This window comes from Hypomesus transpacificus, chromosome 12 (genome assembly GCF_021917145.1).
Source record: "Hypomesus transpacificus isolate Combined female chromosome 12, fHypTra1, whole genome shotgun sequence".
NCBI lineage: Eukaryota > Metazoa > Chordata > Actinopteri > Osmeriformes > Osmeridae > Hypomesus > Hypomesus transpacificus.
In genome coordinates, this window is record NC_061071.1 from 10,471,473 (window position 1) to 10,490,564 (window position 19,092).

A 19,092-nucleotide genomic window follows, 5' to 3' on the forward strand; every position below is an offset into this window, starting at 1 on the left:
GGTCTTCCTCGGTGGACTCCCGCAGGTAGACTCCTTGTCATGGCTTCTCCTACCACTGCTACGCTGACGACACGCAGCTGTACCTGTCATTCCCTCCGACCGATCCGGGGATCTCAGCTAGGATTGAGGCCTGCCTCGCAGACATCTCCGCCTGGATGACTGAGCACCATCTCCAGCTGAACCTTGCCAAAACAGAACTTCTCATCATCCCGGCCAAACCCTCCATCTCCCATGACTTCTCAATCACCCTGGGATCTGCGACGGTGACCCCCTCATCCTCTGCCAGGAACCTTGGGGTGACCATGGACGACGAGCTCTCCCTCACGGCCCACATTGCTGCGGTCTCCCGGTCGTGTAGATTCACCCTCTACAACATCCGGAAGATCAGGAGATACCTGTCTGAGCACTCCACCCAGCTGCTTGTCCAAGCACTTGTCCTCTCCAAGTTGGACTACTGCAACTCGCTGCTCGCCGGTCTCCCATCATGCGCAACCCGCCCTCTTCAGAGAATTCAGAACGCAGCGGCCCGTCTGGTCTACAATATACCCAGACGCTCCCACGTTACCCCGCTCCTCATCTCCCTCCACTGGCTACCCATAACGGCCCGCATCAGATTCAAGACCCTGGTACTGACCTTCCGAGCAGTGAATGGAACTGCGCCCGACTACATCAAGTCTCTCCTGCAGCCTTACACCCCCACCCGCCACCTACGGTCTTCTTCAGACAACCGCCTGGTGGTCCCACCTCTCAAGACCGCCCGGTCCCAGCACAAGCTCTTCTCCTGCCTGGCACCCCAGTGGTGGAATCAACTCCCCACCTCCATCAGAGACACGGACTGTCTCTCCACCTTCAAGAGAAGGCTCAAGACGCACTTGTTCCGGGAGTACAATGGTACTTAGGAATGGTTTGCTGAATCCAACGCTAGTTTCCTCAAGGTTCACAATGACTCTTGCTTAGACTGTTGCTCTTGTTGGTTAGTGGTAGCTGATTTAAACTGTTGTATTCTTCTTTTTTAGTTAATCCTATTTTTATTGCTTTCCTACAGGTACACCTGCACTTAGAGATCAATGTTGTGTAATTTTAACTTGTTTAACTACATGCTCTTATGGTCTCTTCCCTTTAGCACTATTTTTTGGTTGTTCACAATATGTACTTCTTGTCTTTGACTACCCGCAATGCTGTGGGGCTATCTTGTTGTTATTATCAGTGACCTATGCACTTTGTGAAGCTCTCTCTTGGAAGTCGCTTTGGACAAAAGCGTCTGCTAAATGAATAAATGTAAATGTAAATGTAAATGTCTATGTTCGACCGAGTCTTCGTGCACCGAGGCTAACAGGCGAGAATGGCTCTGGAATGTCAGCCTCCTTAAATATGCAAGGCGCAGCTGACCCCTAAATATGTAAACAAAGTCAGGGTCTCACGCGGCGGCGAGTACCCTGGAAAATACCCGGGAATCTGTAGCTAGCTACTTAACGGCCTGGATAGCTGCCGTCTCTCAGCTCTATCCAGACACAAGATTGAGCAGAAACACAGCATAAGTTACACATTTAAAGTCACCTAGTCAGTAGACAGTCACAATGCACACTCTGTGAAAACACTATTTGCTCTGAATCTGATGACAGAATTCAGGGCTATTTAGCTGCTTTCTACAATGACCCTAATTATGTAAACAAAGCAGGGTCTCACGCAGCGGCGAGTACCCTGGAAAATACCCTGAAACTCGATCTATAATTAGCCTAATTATGCAAACAAAGCCAGGGTCTCACGCGGCGGCGAGTACCCTGAAAAATACCCTGAAACTCGATCTTTAGCTAGCTACTTAACGGCCTGGATAGCTGTCTCTCAGCTCTATCCAGACACAAGATTGAGCACAACAGAAGTTACACATTTGAAGTCACTTACCTAGTCAGGAGACAGTCACGATGCACACTGTGAAAACACTATTTGCTCTGAATCTGATGACAGAATTCAGGGCTATTTAGCTGCTTTCTACAATGACCCTAATTATGTAAACAAAGCAGGGTCTCACGCGGCGGCGAGTACCCTGGAAAATACCCTGAAACTCGATCTATAATTAGCCTAATTATGCAAACAAAGCCAGGGTCTCACGCAGCGGCGAGTACCCTGAAAAATACCCTGAAACTCGATCTTTAGCTAGCTACTTAACGGCCTGGATAGCTGTCAGCTCTATCCAGACACAAGATTGAGCACAACAGAAGTTACACATTTGAAGTCACTTACCTAGTCAGGAGACAGTCACGATGCACACTCTGTGAAAACACTATTCGCTCTGAATCTGATGACAGAATTCAGGGCTGTTTAGCTGCTTTCTACAATGACCCTAATTATGTAAACAAAGCCAGGGTCTCACGCGGCGGCGAGTACCCTGGATAATACCCTGAAACTCGATCTATAATTAGCCTAATTATGCAAACAAAGCCAGGGTCTCACGCAGCGGCGAGTACCCTGGAAAATACCCGGGAATCTGTAGCTAGCTACTTAACGGCCTGGATAGCTGCCGTCTCTCAGCTCTATCCAGACACAAGATTGAGCACAACAGAATTTACACATTTAAAGTCACTTACCTAGTCAGGAGACAGTCACGATGCACACTCTGTGAAAACACTATTTGCTCTGAATCTGATGACAGAATTCAGGGCTATTTAGCTGCTTTCTACAATGACCCTAATTATGTAAACAAAGCAGGGTCTCACGCGGCGGCGAGTACCCTGGAAAATACCCTGAAACTCGATCTATAATTAGCCTAATTATGCAAACAAAGCCAGGGTCTCACGCGGCGGCGAGTACCCTGAAAAATACCCTGAAACTTGATCTGTAGCTAGCTACTTAACGCCCTGGATAGCTGCTGTCTCTCAGCTCTATCCAGACACAAGATTGAGCACAACAGAAGTTACACATTTGAAGTCACTTACCTAGTCAGGAGACAGTCACGATGCACACTGTGAAAACACTATTTGCTCTGAATCTGATGACATAATTCAGGGCTATTTAGCTGCTTTCTACAATGACCCCAATTATGTAAACAAAGCCAGGGTCTCACGCGGCGGCGAGTACCCTGGATAATACCCTGAAACTCGATCTATAATTAGCCTAATTATGCAAACAAAGCCAGGGTCTCACGCGGCGGCGAGTACCCTGAAAAATACCCTGAAACTCGATCTATAATTAGCCTAATTATGCAAACAAAGCCAGGGTCTCACGCGGCGGCGAGTACCCTGGAAAATACCCGGGAATCTGTAGCTAGCTACTTAACGGCCTGGATACAGTAGCTGCCGTCTCTCAGCTCTATCCAGACACAAGATTGAGCAGAAACACAACAGAAGTTACACATTTAAAGTCACCTAGTCAGTAGACAGTCACAATGCACACTCTGTGAAAACACTATTCGCTCTGAATCTGATGACAGAATTCAGGGCTATTTAGCTGCTTTCTACAATGACCCTAATTATGTAAACAAAGCAGGGTCTCACGCGGCGGCGAGTACCCTGGAAAATACCCTGAAACTCGATCTATAATTAGCCTAATTATGCAAACAAAGCCAGGGTCTCACGCGGCGGCGAGTACCCTGAAAAATACCCTAAAACTCGATCTTTAGCTAGCTACTTAACGGCCTGGATAGCTGTCAGCTCTATCCAGACACAAGATTGAGCACAACAGAAGTTACACATTTAAAGTCACTTACCTAGTCAGGAGACAGTCACGATGCCAGTAGGAGCTAAATCTTTTTTTGCGTTTTGGACGTCCATATGGACGTCCATAGACTGACGGCGATGGCTGCTGATCTTTCCATGGATGGACGGACGGCGATGCTGTTCAGAGTGCCGTCCATAGAGGGAGCAGATATTTTGGACGGCGATGGATTAGCAGGGACGTCCGTCGTTAGGGGGAGCATAGATCATGGACGGCGTCATAGCCGTCCATGTGGACGTCCATAGAATGACGGCGATGGCTGCTGATCTTACGGACGGCGATGCTGTTCAAAGTGCCGTCCATAGAGGGAGCTTATATTTTGGACGGCGATGGATTGCATGTTTAGCAGGCAGTTGAGCTAACAGAACTGCCGAAAGCTACCATAGCATGTAGTTAGCTACATTAACTTTGGATGACTCAATCTTTTGTGAAGTTAATTTGTATGAATTGCATGTTAGTGTAGGCCATATATTTACGCCTTTATTATTTTTTTTACATAATCAGCAGTATAATCTCATGACAATATAGACTTGAAAAACAATATGTTATGGTTTGGGTTTGCCTAGATATAGGCTACATATATTTTAATTATTTCGAGAATTGTTAATAAAGACTCATTTAAAATTTTAAAATTTTGAGTGTTAGGCCTATAGGCTATTACGTTTTGCATTTGTCTCCGCTCAAAGTGGTTCGTGCGCAACATTGGAGCTACTGACTGGTGACTCCAAATCCACCCATAAAACACTTTAAACTGACGGCTTAAAAGACCTAAAGAGCAATGTATTTCATAGGGTCATAACACAATGTTAAAATCTTAATTGAGTCTTTATTAACAATTCTCGAAATAATTAAAATATATGTAGCCTATATCTAGGCAAACCCTAACCATAACATATTGTTTTTCAAGTCTGTATTGTCATAAGATTCTATTGTTGATTGGCCTACTTTTGTATGTAAAAAATAAAATAAAGGCGTAAATATATAGCCTTCACTTAAATACAATTCATACAAAATAACGTGACAAAACTTATTGAGTCATCCACGGTTGCTGTAGCTACATTCATGGTAGCCTTTGACGGCTTTGGTTTGGCTCAACACATCGTATTGTGTTTTGCATTGGTCTCCGCTCCAAGCGAGTGTTTGTTGTTTTGCGTTTGTCTCCGTGCGCAAAGTTCGTGCGCAAGATTGGAGCTACTGACTGGTGGCTTCAAATCCACCCATAAAACACTTTAAACTGACGGTTTAAAAGACCTAAATGGCAATGTATTTCATAGGGTCATAACACAATGTTAACATTTTAAATGAGTCTTTATTAACAATTCTCGAAATAATTAAAATATATGCAGGCCTAGCCTATATCTAGGCAAACCCAAACCATAACATAGGCATATTGTTTTTCAAGTCTATATTGTCATGAGATTATACTGTTGATTATGTAAAGGCCCTAAATGGCAATGTATTTCATAGGGTCATAACACAATGTTAACATTTTAAATGAGTCTTTATTAACAATTCTCGAAATAATTAAAATAAATGTAGCCTATAGGCAAACCCAAACCATAACATATTGTTTTTCAAGTCTATATTGTCATGAGATCATACTGATCATACTGAAAAAATACAACAAATAAGTAGCCACTTACAACAAAGAAGATACATAAAATAAATAAAAAGCCAGATAATGCATCATTAAGTCAAAGTAAGCTATATTTCTTTAGGATAGCACATGTTTTTCCTGCTTTCGTATTTAAAATGTTGCAAAAGACATAGTGTACATGTTAAAGTCATTAATAAAGTGTGTGGTCATTGTCCATTTGGCTTGGACAATGACCATATACATTTATGAATATTACATTTACCCATCAGAATCAGTATTTAAAAAATAAAAGTTTATAGCCTGTTCTCCTATTCTAAAATGGCCGCTGGGCAGTTAGTCTACATGACAGCAAAACAAAAGCTGGAAGACACCCGATGCAACTGCCATGAGACACTTGCGTACCACTATCAACAGAACAGTGACTGTCATGTACCAGTGGAGGCGCTGTCACATACCACTAGCCACTGTCATATACCACTAGCTACTGTCATGTACCACTAGCTACTGTCATGTACCACTGGCTACTGTCATGTACCACTGGCTACTGTCACGTACCACTAGCTACTGTCATGTACCACTAGCTACTGTCATGTACCACTAGCTACTGTCGCGTACCACTCGCTCCACTGTCACTTACCACTCGCTCCACACACACATACCACTAGCTACAGTACAGTACAGTTTCGGTTCTAACCGCTACTGGTGAAAACACTATTCGCTCTGGATCAGTAATTGTACTTAGTACATCAACAGATCTAAAGGTTGACCTAATATATTACATCATCACGTAATCTTAACAGTAGTGACTTCTGGTGAGATTGTTTTGGCCACACTGCACCCCTCACACCTGGACACATGGTGAGCTGTAAACCTGTAGGCCAGGTAGAGCTCAGTGGCTAGAGCATCTGAGTGCAGATTGAAAGGTTGCTGATTCGAATCCCCCCAGGTCTGTATATAAGCGTCAGCTAAATGAACACATTGATGTTGTTATGAAACATCCGTGAGGCTCCTTGGCGAGGCTGTACCATCTCCTCCTGCTCTGCTTCAGCGGGAACACGGTGATACCCCTGGAGAGGAGACCTGGAGGAGGGTCACAGGACCTGCAGGAGGGTCACAGGGTCTGGAGGAGGGTCACAGGAATAACACACGTGACCTTCACCATGATCTGGGGGTCCCAGGACATGCATGCCCACATGTGAGGGATTAGATCTGCCTCGTTTTACTGAGCTAATTTAGCAAACCCAGACGTCGGATGTCACACCTATTAAAAACGCCAGCGTGGATTATGTGGCATCACCCCGACGATAAACAGGCAGTTAAGAGGATTACAGCGGCCAGGGTGACCGTTGTGGATGGGTCATATTCAGAGAGGGGGAACTAGAGTTGTCACCGCCGGCAGAATCCTCCTACTCTGAGCTCAGCCGGAGTGATAACAGACATATTTAAAAGTGTCTCAGGACGTATTTTATGTTTTAGGACAAAACAAGGGTCGTATTTGCTAATAGTGGTTCAACCTTGATATTGAAATACAGTATGAAGTACTGGGGGCGGTCTCATCATGGCAGGGGTGCGGAGACTTAGACTGCCTCATATATGTGCCACGGGGAATCAACCCGGTGAATTGTAGCTCTTTAACACATATTCTTAATTTGAATCAGTTGATGTTGAAAGTGGATAAGAGAGTCCTTCAGTGGCCTGCTCTCCAGTGCATAGAGAAGGGGAGTTTGCAGAGAGAAAGACACTCAGTAAATAAGCTGAACTGTGTTTGAGTGCTCATACCTCAACACAAGCTACATCAATTCCTGTGTCTGTGTGTTAATGGTAATAACATGACCTGAGGTGACCGTTGTGGATGAAGCCAAGTTGAGACACACACACACACTCCTCCCTCTGTGCCAAACACACACTCGTCCATACAGACACAAAACAACATGTTCGGTAGTTACGTACAGCTCAGTGTGAATGCAGCATGCTCCCCAGCCAGAGAATGACCCTCTCCCTGCCAGCACCCCCTCTCCAAACAGACACTGAACAGATAATACACCATGGCTCCAATCACAGCTGTGCTCTGAAATGAAGGCTCCCATCGTGGTGATTTGACGGCATCATCCCCTCACTCAGGGAGATGTTTCCCAGGCGACCAGGCAGCACAGAGTAGCCTGGGGCCTATTGATCCCTGTAATCACCACAGCAGGCGCCCGTCACTGTCATTCCTCTCCCTCCGGCTCCCGTCACAAAGGTTCCTAGAGACCTGGACACGGGGCCTGTCACCTGGCCATGTCTACCCAAACACCTCCTTCCTTCCTTATCCCTCTTTACTTCCTTTTTTCCTTTTCCTCCCTCCCACTCTCCTCCCTCCTTTCTTCCTCCCTCCCTCCCTCCTTCCTTTCTCCTCCCTCCCTCCCTCCCTCCCTCCCTCCCTCCCTTCCTCCTTCCCTCCCTCCCTCCCTCCCTCCCTCCCTTCCTCCTCCTCTCTCTCTCTCTCTCTCTCTCTCTCTCTCTCTCTCTCTCTCTCTCTAGCCTCTCTTGCTCTGTCTTCTCTTCCCCCCTCTCTCTGTCTTTTTCTACCCCCCACTCTGTCTCTCTCTCTCCCTCTTTCTCTCTTTCTCTACCCCCCTCTCTGTCTCTCTCTCTCTCCCTCTTTCTTTCTCTCTGTCTCTCTCTCTCCCTCTTTCTCTACCCCCCTCTCTGTCTCTCTGTCTCTCTCTCTCTCGCTCCTTGGCGGTCCTGTGTGGAGGTGTTGTAACAGGGAAGCCCTGTGATGCTGGTGGAACAAGAGGCTGACGACTGTGAGGTTATGTGGAGCTGTGTGTGAGTCAGCAGTCTGACTGATCACACTCCCTGGCCTGTGCTTTCAGTGTGTGGTGGTGTGGAGCTCACAGCCCGAGATTAGTCTCAGACTTTATCAGACGTACCATATCTGACTGAGGCTGAATAATCTGAATTAATCCTGGACTAACCTGAGCTGCCCTCACTGTCAGGGAAATGATGAACAGGAGTGTGTGTGTGTGTCTGTTTTCATATATGGGTTTGTGTGTGCGTATACGCTTGTGTGTGTGTGCAGAGGGCTGGGTGTGCGGGAGACCCAGGGGCGTGGAGGAGCAGGCTGGCCCAGCAGAGGAGCCCCGCGGCGGGGATGAAGACAGCGACACGGACCTTACCTACGGAGAGGTGGAGCAACGCCTGGACCTCCTGCAGGAGCACCTGAATAGGTGAGCAGCATCTGGAGCAGACGGGGGGGCAGACAGGGGGGGTAGACAGGGGGGCAGACGGGGGGGCAGACAGGGGGGTAGACGGAGGTCTCTATTTATAGCCCAGCGCCCACGAGACACAGTCATTCACAAAGACATCTGACATCACTGGGGAGGATGGGATGGGGGTGGGGCCTAATTACCCAGAAAGTAACGAGACCTTAATCTAGTCTGTGGTCTTGTCAGTGTCTGGGCTTCTCTCTCTCTGTGTCTCTCTACCTCTCTCTATGTCTCACTCCCTCTCTGTGTCTCGCTCCCTCTCTGTGTCTCTACCTCTCTCTATGTCTCTCTCCCTCTTTGTGTCTCTCTACCTCTCTCTCTCTCTGTGTGTCTCTCTCTCTGTGTCTCTCTCCCTCTCTGTGTCTCTCTCCCTCTCTGTCTCTCTCCCTCTCTGTCTCTCTCCCTCTCCGTTTCTCTCTACCTCTCTCTCTGTGTCGCTCTCCCTCTCTCTCTGTGTGTCTCTCTCCCTCTCTCTCCCTCTCTCCCTCTGTTTCACTCTACCTCTCTCTGTCTGTCTCTCTGTCTGTCTCTCTGTCTGTCTGTCTCTCTCCCTCTCTCTCTCCTTCCCCTGTCTGTTTCCCAGTCTAGCAGGAGTGTAGGTGTGAGTGTCCTGTTCGCTTGCCCAGCAGGCCTCCTCTCTCTCATCTCTCCTGGATCAGACGGTGTCCTGGGGGAGGGGGGGGGGAGGGGGGAGAGGGGGGAGGGGGGGAGGACAGTCAGGGGGTGTTCAGCACAGACAGACTGATGGAGACGCTCATCTCTCTGTACTGGCTAACCAGCCATGCTGTGATTGGCTAGAGTGCTAAAACAGTGAGGGGGGGAGGATTCCCGGGTTGCAGCTCACTGTGACTGGTCTAACCTGGTCCGTAACCATGGTAACTGATTCTGAACACTGGTCTAACCTGGTCCGTAACCATGGTAACTCTGCTAGTGAACACTGGTTTTACCTGGTCCGTAACCATGGTAACTATGATACTGAACACTGGTCTAACCTGGTCCGTAACTATGGTAACTATGATAGTGAACACTGGTCTAACCTGGTCTGTAAATATGGTAGTGTACACTGTTGTCTTAGTAACTAAATGAGGGATGAAACGTGAGGATGTAGAAGTAGCACTGTTATGACAAGCTGTGATGCAGCTTCCTGTATGGATGACATCACACACCCTGGGTGTCACTTCCCCTGCTCTAGACACACTGACTCAGCCAGGCGGATCCATGGAAGCCATGAGTGGAAGATTAGATTACCTGCATGTCCACGTGGAAATGAACCTGTATATGAGATGTGATGAATCAGAGAGGGCTGACAGGTTATATTAGTTTCCAGAAACTATCGCAATATTACGGCCTCTGCGTATTGGATGGCATGGGGTTCCCCCTAGTGTTTCCAGTGAGAACTGACTTAATGCTCAACGGTACAAACAAAGGTGCTATACTACAGCCAAAGTAGCAGTGTGTGTTCAACGCTAACCTGGCTGTGCTGTAAGAGAAAGGCAGCTAGCACAGTGACTCCACGTCTGTCTGTGGTTACTGACGTCAACGATGAGTTGGAAGTTTGTGCTGAGTTCCAATGAGCCCTTCCTCAGCGAGGACGTGAGCGTGAGCACGGTGTGTTTGTGTTGCCGTGGAAGCAGGTTGGAGTCCCAGATGACATCAGACATCCAGACCATCCTGCAGCTGCTGCAGCGGCAGACTGCTCTGGGTCCTCCTGCCTATAGCACCGTCGCCTCCAGCCCTGACTACCAGAGTCCAGCCGTCAGGGGCCAGCCCGACCCTGCCACCCCCAGCCCCCCAGCCCCCCGGGTAAGATCCTGATCCTGCCACCTGACCAAATGGGTATTGGTGCACGCAGTCATGTCGTCCTTGCGTCCCCTGGATGGGATCACCAGTGTTGTAAACGTACATTAGCTGAGTCAGTGTTCTTGACCATAGGAGAGGTGATCCTTGCTGCTGACCAGGTTGTGCTGCTGACCTGTTTTCCAGAGCATGGAGAAACCCCAGAACAAATCCAAAGATTCCACGCCCGGCACGGTCTCCGCGGAAACGGTTCCGGAAGGAGAACCGTCGGAACAGCCGGAGACGGACGTTGACACTGAGCGCAGACACGACAAGGCACTCCCCCTCAAGTCTCCCCCACAGAACCCAGACCAGGCCCAGGACCAGGCCCAGGCCCAGGCCCCCAGACCCCGCCTCCCCTCCTCCAGACAGGCCTCTCTCCCGGACACTTCCCCCTGCAGCTCCACAGCTCCGAGGCTCCACAGACCCCTCTCTGATCCAGGGTTTCCAGGGAAGTAGGCTCCTTAGCCTGCATCTTCTCATCTTCCTCCCCCCTGTCTCTTCAGAGCGCTAGAGGTCCTCTCTCAAGTCTGACTCAGGGTCTAAGGAGACTGTGTTATGCAAGGAAAAACTGTCAACTCTTCCATTCCTTTTTCAACAACAAAAAGAAGTAAAAAACATCCCTCCCTCTCGTCCCCATGGAGACAGTATGACCACATCACCATACACCCAGTTAGATATGTACAACGCACATTCACCATACACACAGTTAGATATGTACAACGCACATTCACCATACACACAGTTAGATATGTACAACGCACATTCACCATACACACAGTTAGATTTGCATCATGGCTCTTGAGGGGTTGTTTCTTTCTTCACCGTGTACATACTTTCAGAATAACACTGCCAGAAAAGACAAGGCACATGCTTGTTCCTAAAAGAGAAATGCATGTTTCGAAAAGTGTTTTCTGTCGCATGTTCCACCCGCTGCACATCTCACAGCGTAGTCACGGTGACGACTGTCTGTCGCATGTTACACCTACAGCACATCTCATAGCGTAGTCACGGTGACGACTGACGATGCTCCTTTATCGCTGTTCCTGTTCTCTTGGGACAAAGCTACTTGAAAAAACTCAGACATTTTTACTGAGCATCTTTAAGATGTGCAGTTAAAAGCTTTTCAATTGCCTGTCGCAGGTTAAACAGACACCATGTATGTATTTCAATACTTTTTATGTACTTGATAAACACCCAACTAGCCAGATATTATACTCTAGTCTAGAAGATATACTGTGCCTAAACAAAACATCAACATACTTTAAAATCATTAAATGTCAGCAGATGTAAAACCACAGGTTATTAAAGAAAGGTTTAGCTTAGAGGGAGTTTGCTTAATCTCAAAACCAAAAAGTTGCAGGTTCAAATCCCCCCCGTACTGTCCGTCCCTTTGGATAAAATAGTCTGCTAAATGAATTCATTTTAATCAAAATCACTCTAGTTCAAAGAACATTTACCAACTAGAAAATGTTCAGCCTGTGTTGACAAAGTTTGTGTGCGATGATTAAGGATCTCCTTCAACTATATTAGCCTCTTGGCACATGAAAGCAATAATAGCAACATAACACATTACATTCATTTGATGTTTTGTCTAAAACAAAATCAGTAAAACTTCTACAGTTACATTTGTCGCAAATGCATATCACTGTAAACATTTTGTAGTGCTACTTTTAGCAAATTCTTCAGTAAGTTGAATTATTCACTCATAAGAATATTACTGACATTATTTTGATGTGAAGTGTCTATATGTACTGCTCTTCACCTTACACGCGTATGACATTCAGTATGTGTACTACTGTAAGCACATCAGAGGAGAAATGGACGCAAATGTGGACATAAATGTACGATTGAAAATCATTTAACAAATTGAGTGTATGCCACAGTCTTTACCATGCATGATTAGTCTTCCATCATTTTCCAGATGAACACATTTTGTATTAACCGTTCTAAGCCACGAGAAAATCAATTTACTGATCTTAAAAAATAATATTTAACAACTAGTCAAGATGTGATTGACTCTTAACCCAAAAACAACATTTTTTATAATAGCCTACACATTAAAACATTGTCCAAGAAGAGAAATTCTAGGGATTCTGAACTAGCAAGTTCAATATGTTAGCCTTAGCTATACGAGCCTTTACCCACTACACCCTACATCACATCCAGCTCAATTGTATGCATCCAACTGCAATGTAAAATTATTTAACAATGTTAAGATTGATACCGTATGGGTGAATTGCATGTTACAAATGAATTAGTCGTATTAGTTTTATAAGAATTGACACAAACGCAACAACAACTGTCAGGTGTATGACACTGCATGAAAACACCAACTGGCAGTTGGTTTTAAATGACTTGTTTGTGATAGTTGATCGCGAGGAGAGGAAGAAATGGAAAATACTGGTAAAACCCTATTTTTCTAAAAGTTGAAACTTAATTTTCCATGGTTATTACTTTTTTATGTGGTTTGTGGTAATTACGCTTTTGAAAGCCCTAATGTAAGAGCAGTGAAGTCATAAACAACACATATCAACCCCTTCTATGTAGCAGTATACCACAGACAGTTGGAGGGCCAGACAGACCCTGATGGAATGTCCTACCAGCCAACTGAGAAACATCTACGCATGTATTTATTTGTTGGAGTATTTTTCATTTTAACAAGTATTCAGATATCTCTCAAATCCTCTTGCTTATTCCGTGTCCTAGATATATTCCTGCTCCAACACGCCTTCCACCCTCAACAGAATATGGAACGCTTGCTGCTGAATTCCAGAACTTCCCCCTTCTACCTCTCGTTTCCTAGGCAACTGTAGAATTCAAGCAGGTTGCATGACGCCAGCAGAATGTCGTTCATGAGTCGGAGAGCTATCTGAAGTATTACCCTGTCCTAACCTGTATCTGTATAGGGGTGGATTTGGAATTCAGCAATTGTAATACCAGTGCATGTAAATAACTCAACAAGCAAACTCACTATCACACTAGGATAACAAACTGGGCTGGTACCTGCGCAAACCTAACAGAGCGTGTTGTTTCAACATGCTTTCCAAGGACACAGATGTTGTAAAATGTACTTGGTATGTTCACAGCCTAACGAAGGGGCCTCTGGACTTTGTGGGATTTGCAAACGTTTGCACAGAAATTAGAAAACTGCTTTACTGGATAGAAATTTCACTTTTTAAATCTAGTTCTGTTCGATTGTTTTTATGCATTTTTTAAATGTTTGCCACTGTATTTTATACAATGCAACACTTAACAGCTAATTTGAATGTTTCTGTTCTTTAAATAAATGAAATATAATGTACATACATTGAAACATTTGCGCAATTGTATAAATCAATAAACAGAATGCACACTCAATACAAAGTGTTTATTGTGTCATGATTTTACTGCAACCAAAACCAACATTGGCAAGAACATTAGTAACTCAATCTAATAACTTCTCAACAAATATAGCTCTCATTTTCACAGAGCCATCGTACAGCAAAGCTAACACTACTGTAATTATAAAACAACCTTTTCAATCCACAGTAACTTTACCACACACAACATAGTAAAGTATACTGCATGGTTCTATATGGTTTACAGTGATACTTTGCCTGAGTAACAACTGGCTTAGTTATTAACAAAATAAAAATGTAAAATCAGTTATCCGGTTAGCACATGCCCATGGATGCACTCGAAAAAAGAGTCAAAATTTAAAAATTCATTTACCCATGTATGGAAAGTTTTCTTTTTCTGGCAAACTAACAACAATGAAAGGCCTCCGAAGAACCACTACAAACATAATGCAAAGCATACTTAAAAAAAAAAAAAAAAATGCATAGCATTATATATTTTACAAAATATATCTATCGTATTTATATATGAACTATTTACTAAATTGATTTGACACAAGATGCATATATGGTTGATACTACAGTTTTTATATTGTTATATAAAATAGGAGGTAACAGGTGAGGGAATAAATATCAGAAAGATTGTTATGGCACATCACCTCACCTTTTTCAGCACATTTCCAAACCCTCACCACTGTTTTCTTTATGCTTGAGTTTCACTGGCAACAGAATTGACAACAAGCTCTACAGACGATCAGTCCGCCCTTGAGGGCCAGATCTTCACGATATTCTTCCATTGCATACAAGATAACAAGGCAGGCAAGCAAAGATGCGGCTCTTCTCTGGTGTGGCTCCACCCAAGTCGTTTATACTCAGTCGACCTTCAAACCCTAATAGTGGTAAATAGGCTAACAGTGATTGGTTCTCCCCTTTCCCTTCTGTGGTGGTCATGGTTACTAGACTGGCTGGCAGTCTCACCTCCAACCCTACAGTCTTTGACGCAAGCTCTCAGATGGACATCGTGCACTGGATAAACTGAGAAGAAACAAGCATTGTGTGTAAAGTAGCTACCTAGTTAGGACTGGACATTTGAATTGGCGTTGTTGGGAATGTGTTTAAATGCTCACATCATCATACTGGAAGTTGACCGCCCCATGTTGCATGGTGTCTCTCCTCCGAAAGCTCTCTTTGGAACACAGCAGTGCCACATACAGGGACAGGATCAGCACAAACATCAACTCTATATATGCTGGCGTTGTTCACAGCCAAATGCTATCTTGAACTCGTGCTGTGATACAGTATTCATCATGAACTCTCCAAGACACTAGAGAAGAAGTGGCACTGTCTGGGTTCAGTATAACTGAGTAGATAGGAATGGTTTGCTGGACCCAATGTTAGTTTCCTCAAGGATCACAAGGACTCTTGCTTAGAGACATGTTGCTCTTGTTAGTTAGTGGTAGCTGATTTAAATTGTGGTACTCGCTGTGAAATATTTTTTACTGTTGCTTGCTTTTTTTACAGGTACACTTGCACTTATAGCGATTCATGTTGTTTAATTGTAACTTGTTTAACTACATGTTCTTATGGTTCTTCCCTTTGGCACTTATTTTGGTTGTTCACAATGTGTGCTTCATGTTTTGGCTATCACAATGTTTTTGGGGCTATCTTGTTGTTATTATCAGTGACCTATGCACTTTGTAAAGGTCTCTCTTGGAAGTCGCTTTGGATAAAAATGTCTGCTAAATGAATAAATGTAAATGTAGATGCCCAGGTGTCTGTGTACCTGTGAGAGCGCGGAGCCGCACACAACACGCCACATAGTCGTCAAAGTAGATCCGACCTCCTCTGCTGTAGCGCTTGATGATGCCGTTCAGCGCTTGTGGACTCACCCGATACCCTGGTAAGCAACCGAAACAGTTTACAATGGCAAAGATGGGAAATAGATTTTTCTGGTATCTGTACGTTATCATTTATTTTTCTGACAACTTTTTACTTTCACTGACCACTGGGGGGTTTATATACATCAAATATACCCTGTTCTATACTACAAGGACATTGGTGATATGCCACACAATCTGGTGGTTAATCGCTTAAATAGTCTTCTATGTTTTAAAGGCATTTGTTAAAACAATGAACTTTACGTTGTACCCAAATCAACAAACACCTGGATCTTTTCATTTATCTGGCCCTTAACCAAAAGAACATTTGATTTTAGGTAAAGCACGGCCCTCACCCATAGCGGACATGGACTGGGCCATCTCCTGCGGCTCCACAGTCCCACTCCTGTCCTGGTCGAACATCATGAAGTTCTGCTTCCACCCATTCAGAGCAGCGAAGAGCTCCTTAAACTCGTTGAATCCCATCTTTCCTGTCATGTCCCTCTGCACAGGACTGGGGTCAAGGCACAGACACACAGAGCTGGCAGCGCACAGACACACAGAGGTGTGTCAACAGGATGCATGCTGGATAATTCACCATTCTTCAGAATCAGGGAGTTGCAAGAATAAACTTGTCTCGTGGCATTAGCTGCTTTCATAATCTCCCCAGTTCTTCCACTTTCTCTCTGACTCATGAACACATCAGACCACATCCTGAACACATCAGACCACATCCTGAACACATCTGACCACATCCTGAACACATCTGACCACATCAGACCACATCATGAACTAATCAGACCACATCCTGAACACATCTGACCACATCAGACCACATCATGAACTAATCAGACCACATCCTGAACACATCTGACCACATCAGACCACATCCTGAACACATCTGACCACATCCTGAACACATCTGACCACATCAGACCACATCATGAACTAATCAGACCACATCCTGAACACATCTGACCACATCAGACCACATCCTGAACACATCTGACCACATCCTGAACACATCTGACCACATCAGACCACATCATGAACTAATCAGACCACATCCTGAACACATCTGACCACATCAGACCACATCCTGAACACATCTGACCACATCCTGAACACATCTGACCACATCAGACCACATCCTGAACACATCTGACCACATCCTGAACACATCAGACCACATCAGACCACATCCTGAACACATCTGACCACATCAGACCACATCAGACCACATCATGAACTAATCAGACCACATCCTGAACACATCTGACCACATCAGACCACATCATGAACTAATCAGACCACATCCTGAACACATCTGACCACATCCTGACACAACAGCTACATTGAGCCCAACCCACAGAGCCAGAGGTCCTACTGTAAACATCAGCAGCTGTCAGTACCAGGAAGCTGGTGAATCGCTGGTTAGTCTGGCTGTCACATTCATACGTCACATCCACATAGAAAGGATACGTCCAACATGGCGATCATGATTCTGCAGGTGTCCAGGCTGAAAGCTGTCAATGGAGAAAGAATAAGTCACTTCCCTTTTGAAACCTCACACACTTGATCTACTGACCAGCTAGGGGGCGCCATGAGCTGTACTCACGGTTGTAGCTACCGCTGATGCCTGTCTGAGTCAAGCACCTCTGCAGCTCCTCAGCATCCACCTCTCCATCCTGCACACAGGAACCACAAGAACAGATCACAGACCCTAACCTGACCTGGGGCAACTGGGAAACATGAGGGTGGGAATCATTATACCAATATACCATGTTAGGTTGATATGTTACCTTAAACAGTGTGTGGAACAAAAAACAAAATATATTTTGTTCAAATTACATCATTTTATTATTTGATATCCCTCACCTGGCCTGCTATGGCTGTGAAGTACCCATACATGGGATCTGCTTGTTGCTGAGGGGCCCCAAATGTTCCTGGGTAGCCCCCTCCATACTGGGGGTAGCCTGCTGGAGGTGGCCCCCCCATGTGCCCTGCCATAGGCCCCCCCATAGCCATGCCCTGCTGTGGCATGCCTGGCATTGGACCCCCATACTGAAATTGGAGAGACACAATAGCTGGTAAATTATTTGTCATTTAAAACTACTGGCTTAACAGGTGGCAGATCAAATCAAACATGTAGGCATTGTGAATAGATTAAATACAATTGTTGTCATTGAAATAACTACGTGCGTTAAACCACTTTTCACCAATGTACGTAAACAATCCCCACCAAGCGTGACCATTTCCCAGAAGGGCTCGGCCTACAACTGCGGACTGACGTAAGTCTATGAGAAGCAGGAAGCGCTTTAATGTCGGACACGAAAACGACCAAGAAAACATCTAAATGTTATCGTTTCAAAAGTCGTTTCAGATTGAACATTACGTGATTTCAGTTATCAAAAACAAAAATACAAAAATACTTAAAGTGCTACCTAGAAGTCAGCTACAACTCTTTCCATGTCTAACGCGTTAATCTCAGGGCTTTCTGTTTATGACATTGTTTATCAGTTCCGTTCCTCCGTAGCTCACTACATAAAACCTGAAGATAGATTAGTTGCTGAAATTAGCCTGCAGGAGCTATCTAGCTAATTACTTAAGGGCCATCCCTTTTCACAGCTGTCTTTACATCCCGATCAATACAGATCTACTCACCCCTCCATATCCCGGGTAAGCCATTTGTGTGAGTTTTAACAAATAGTAACGAAAGGATTCACTTTTACGTTTAAATGTTAACTATCAATCAGATGTTCGTCGAAACATGCAGTTAACTCTCTCTACCGAGCTAGCTGCCAGTTACGTCACATCCGAGGTGCTGAAAGAAGGCGGAAGTCAAGGGCTGATTGACTGATAGTATGGTAGCCAATCAGGAAGTGCATGGGTGGGAGGATTGTCGTCAACTCAAGGAATTTTGCCACAAGAGGACGCTTTAGATGCTTTTGAATTGTGTTCTTGAAAGTGTTCCGGAGAGTTCAGATTCCCTGTTCCAAAGATCTTATACTTTTTGCCTGTTCACCCTTCCTTGCGTGTTTTACCTAATAGTGTGCTCTATATACTTTCCATGAACGTACATTTCTTGATGTTCATTTACACTCAAATACAGGCATTAAAGTATAGTATAGTATAGTAAGTTGTATTGCTCAATCGTTAGTCAGTCCCTGTTTTCAGAGTCTGTAAAGTGAATCCGTTTAGTGTAGCCTAGTAGTAGCGCTATTGTAATTTCAATGTACCCAATTTGAACTGAAAATGCCTAGTTCTCCGTGATCATTGTCTTGTTCTGACGGTTGTTTATATTTTTGTTTATTGTTATAAATTGTATTATTGTGTGTGTCGTTTTTAACACACAACCTTACGTTTTTTTGCAGTCACAAATAAACGTATAGTACTGTACGATAAAAATGCATTCGGTGTCATAATTGTCATAATCTTTCATTAATTATTTTACAGTGATCATAATGTGTCATACGTTTGAT

General features: G+C 44.8%; 2 protein-coding genes across 2 annotated transcripts in view; one reads left to right on the plus strand and one right to left on the minus strand.

Annotated features, from left to right (window-relative positions):
- The window catches only part of kcnh7 (potassium channel, voltage gated eag related subfamily H, member 7), a 37,471-nt gene extending 23,450 nt beyond the window's left edge, over window positions 1-14,021 (plus strand). The window contains exons 12-14 of the mRNA XM_047031049.1: window positions 8,373-8,520; window positions 10,194-10,362; window positions 10,543-14,021. Of these exons, the coding sequence (XP_046887005.1) occupies window positions 8,373-8,520; window positions 10,194-10,362; window positions 10,543-10,854 (629 nt within the window). The 3' untranslated portion in view covers window positions 10,855-14,021. The remainder of the gene's footprint in view (window positions 1-8,372; window positions 8,521-10,193; window positions 10,363-10,542) is intronic.
- On the minus strand, window positions 13,747-18,444 carry gca (grancalcin). Its single transcript, XM_047031050.1, has 8 exons — window positions 18,275-18,444; window positions 17,489-17,674; window positions 17,229-17,298; window positions 17,093-17,136; window positions 15,967-16,114; window positions 15,517-15,630; window positions 14,861-14,919; window positions 13,747-14,768 (listed from the first exon to the last, which is right to left on the minus strand). Exons 1-8 carry the CDS (start codon window positions 18,296-18,298, stop codon window positions 14,742-14,744), a joined length of 672 nt encoding a protein of 223 aa, XP_046887006.1. The 5' UTR covers window positions 18,299-18,444; the 3' UTR covers window positions 13,747-14,741.
- Window positions 18,445-19,092: the final 648 nt, after the last annotated feature.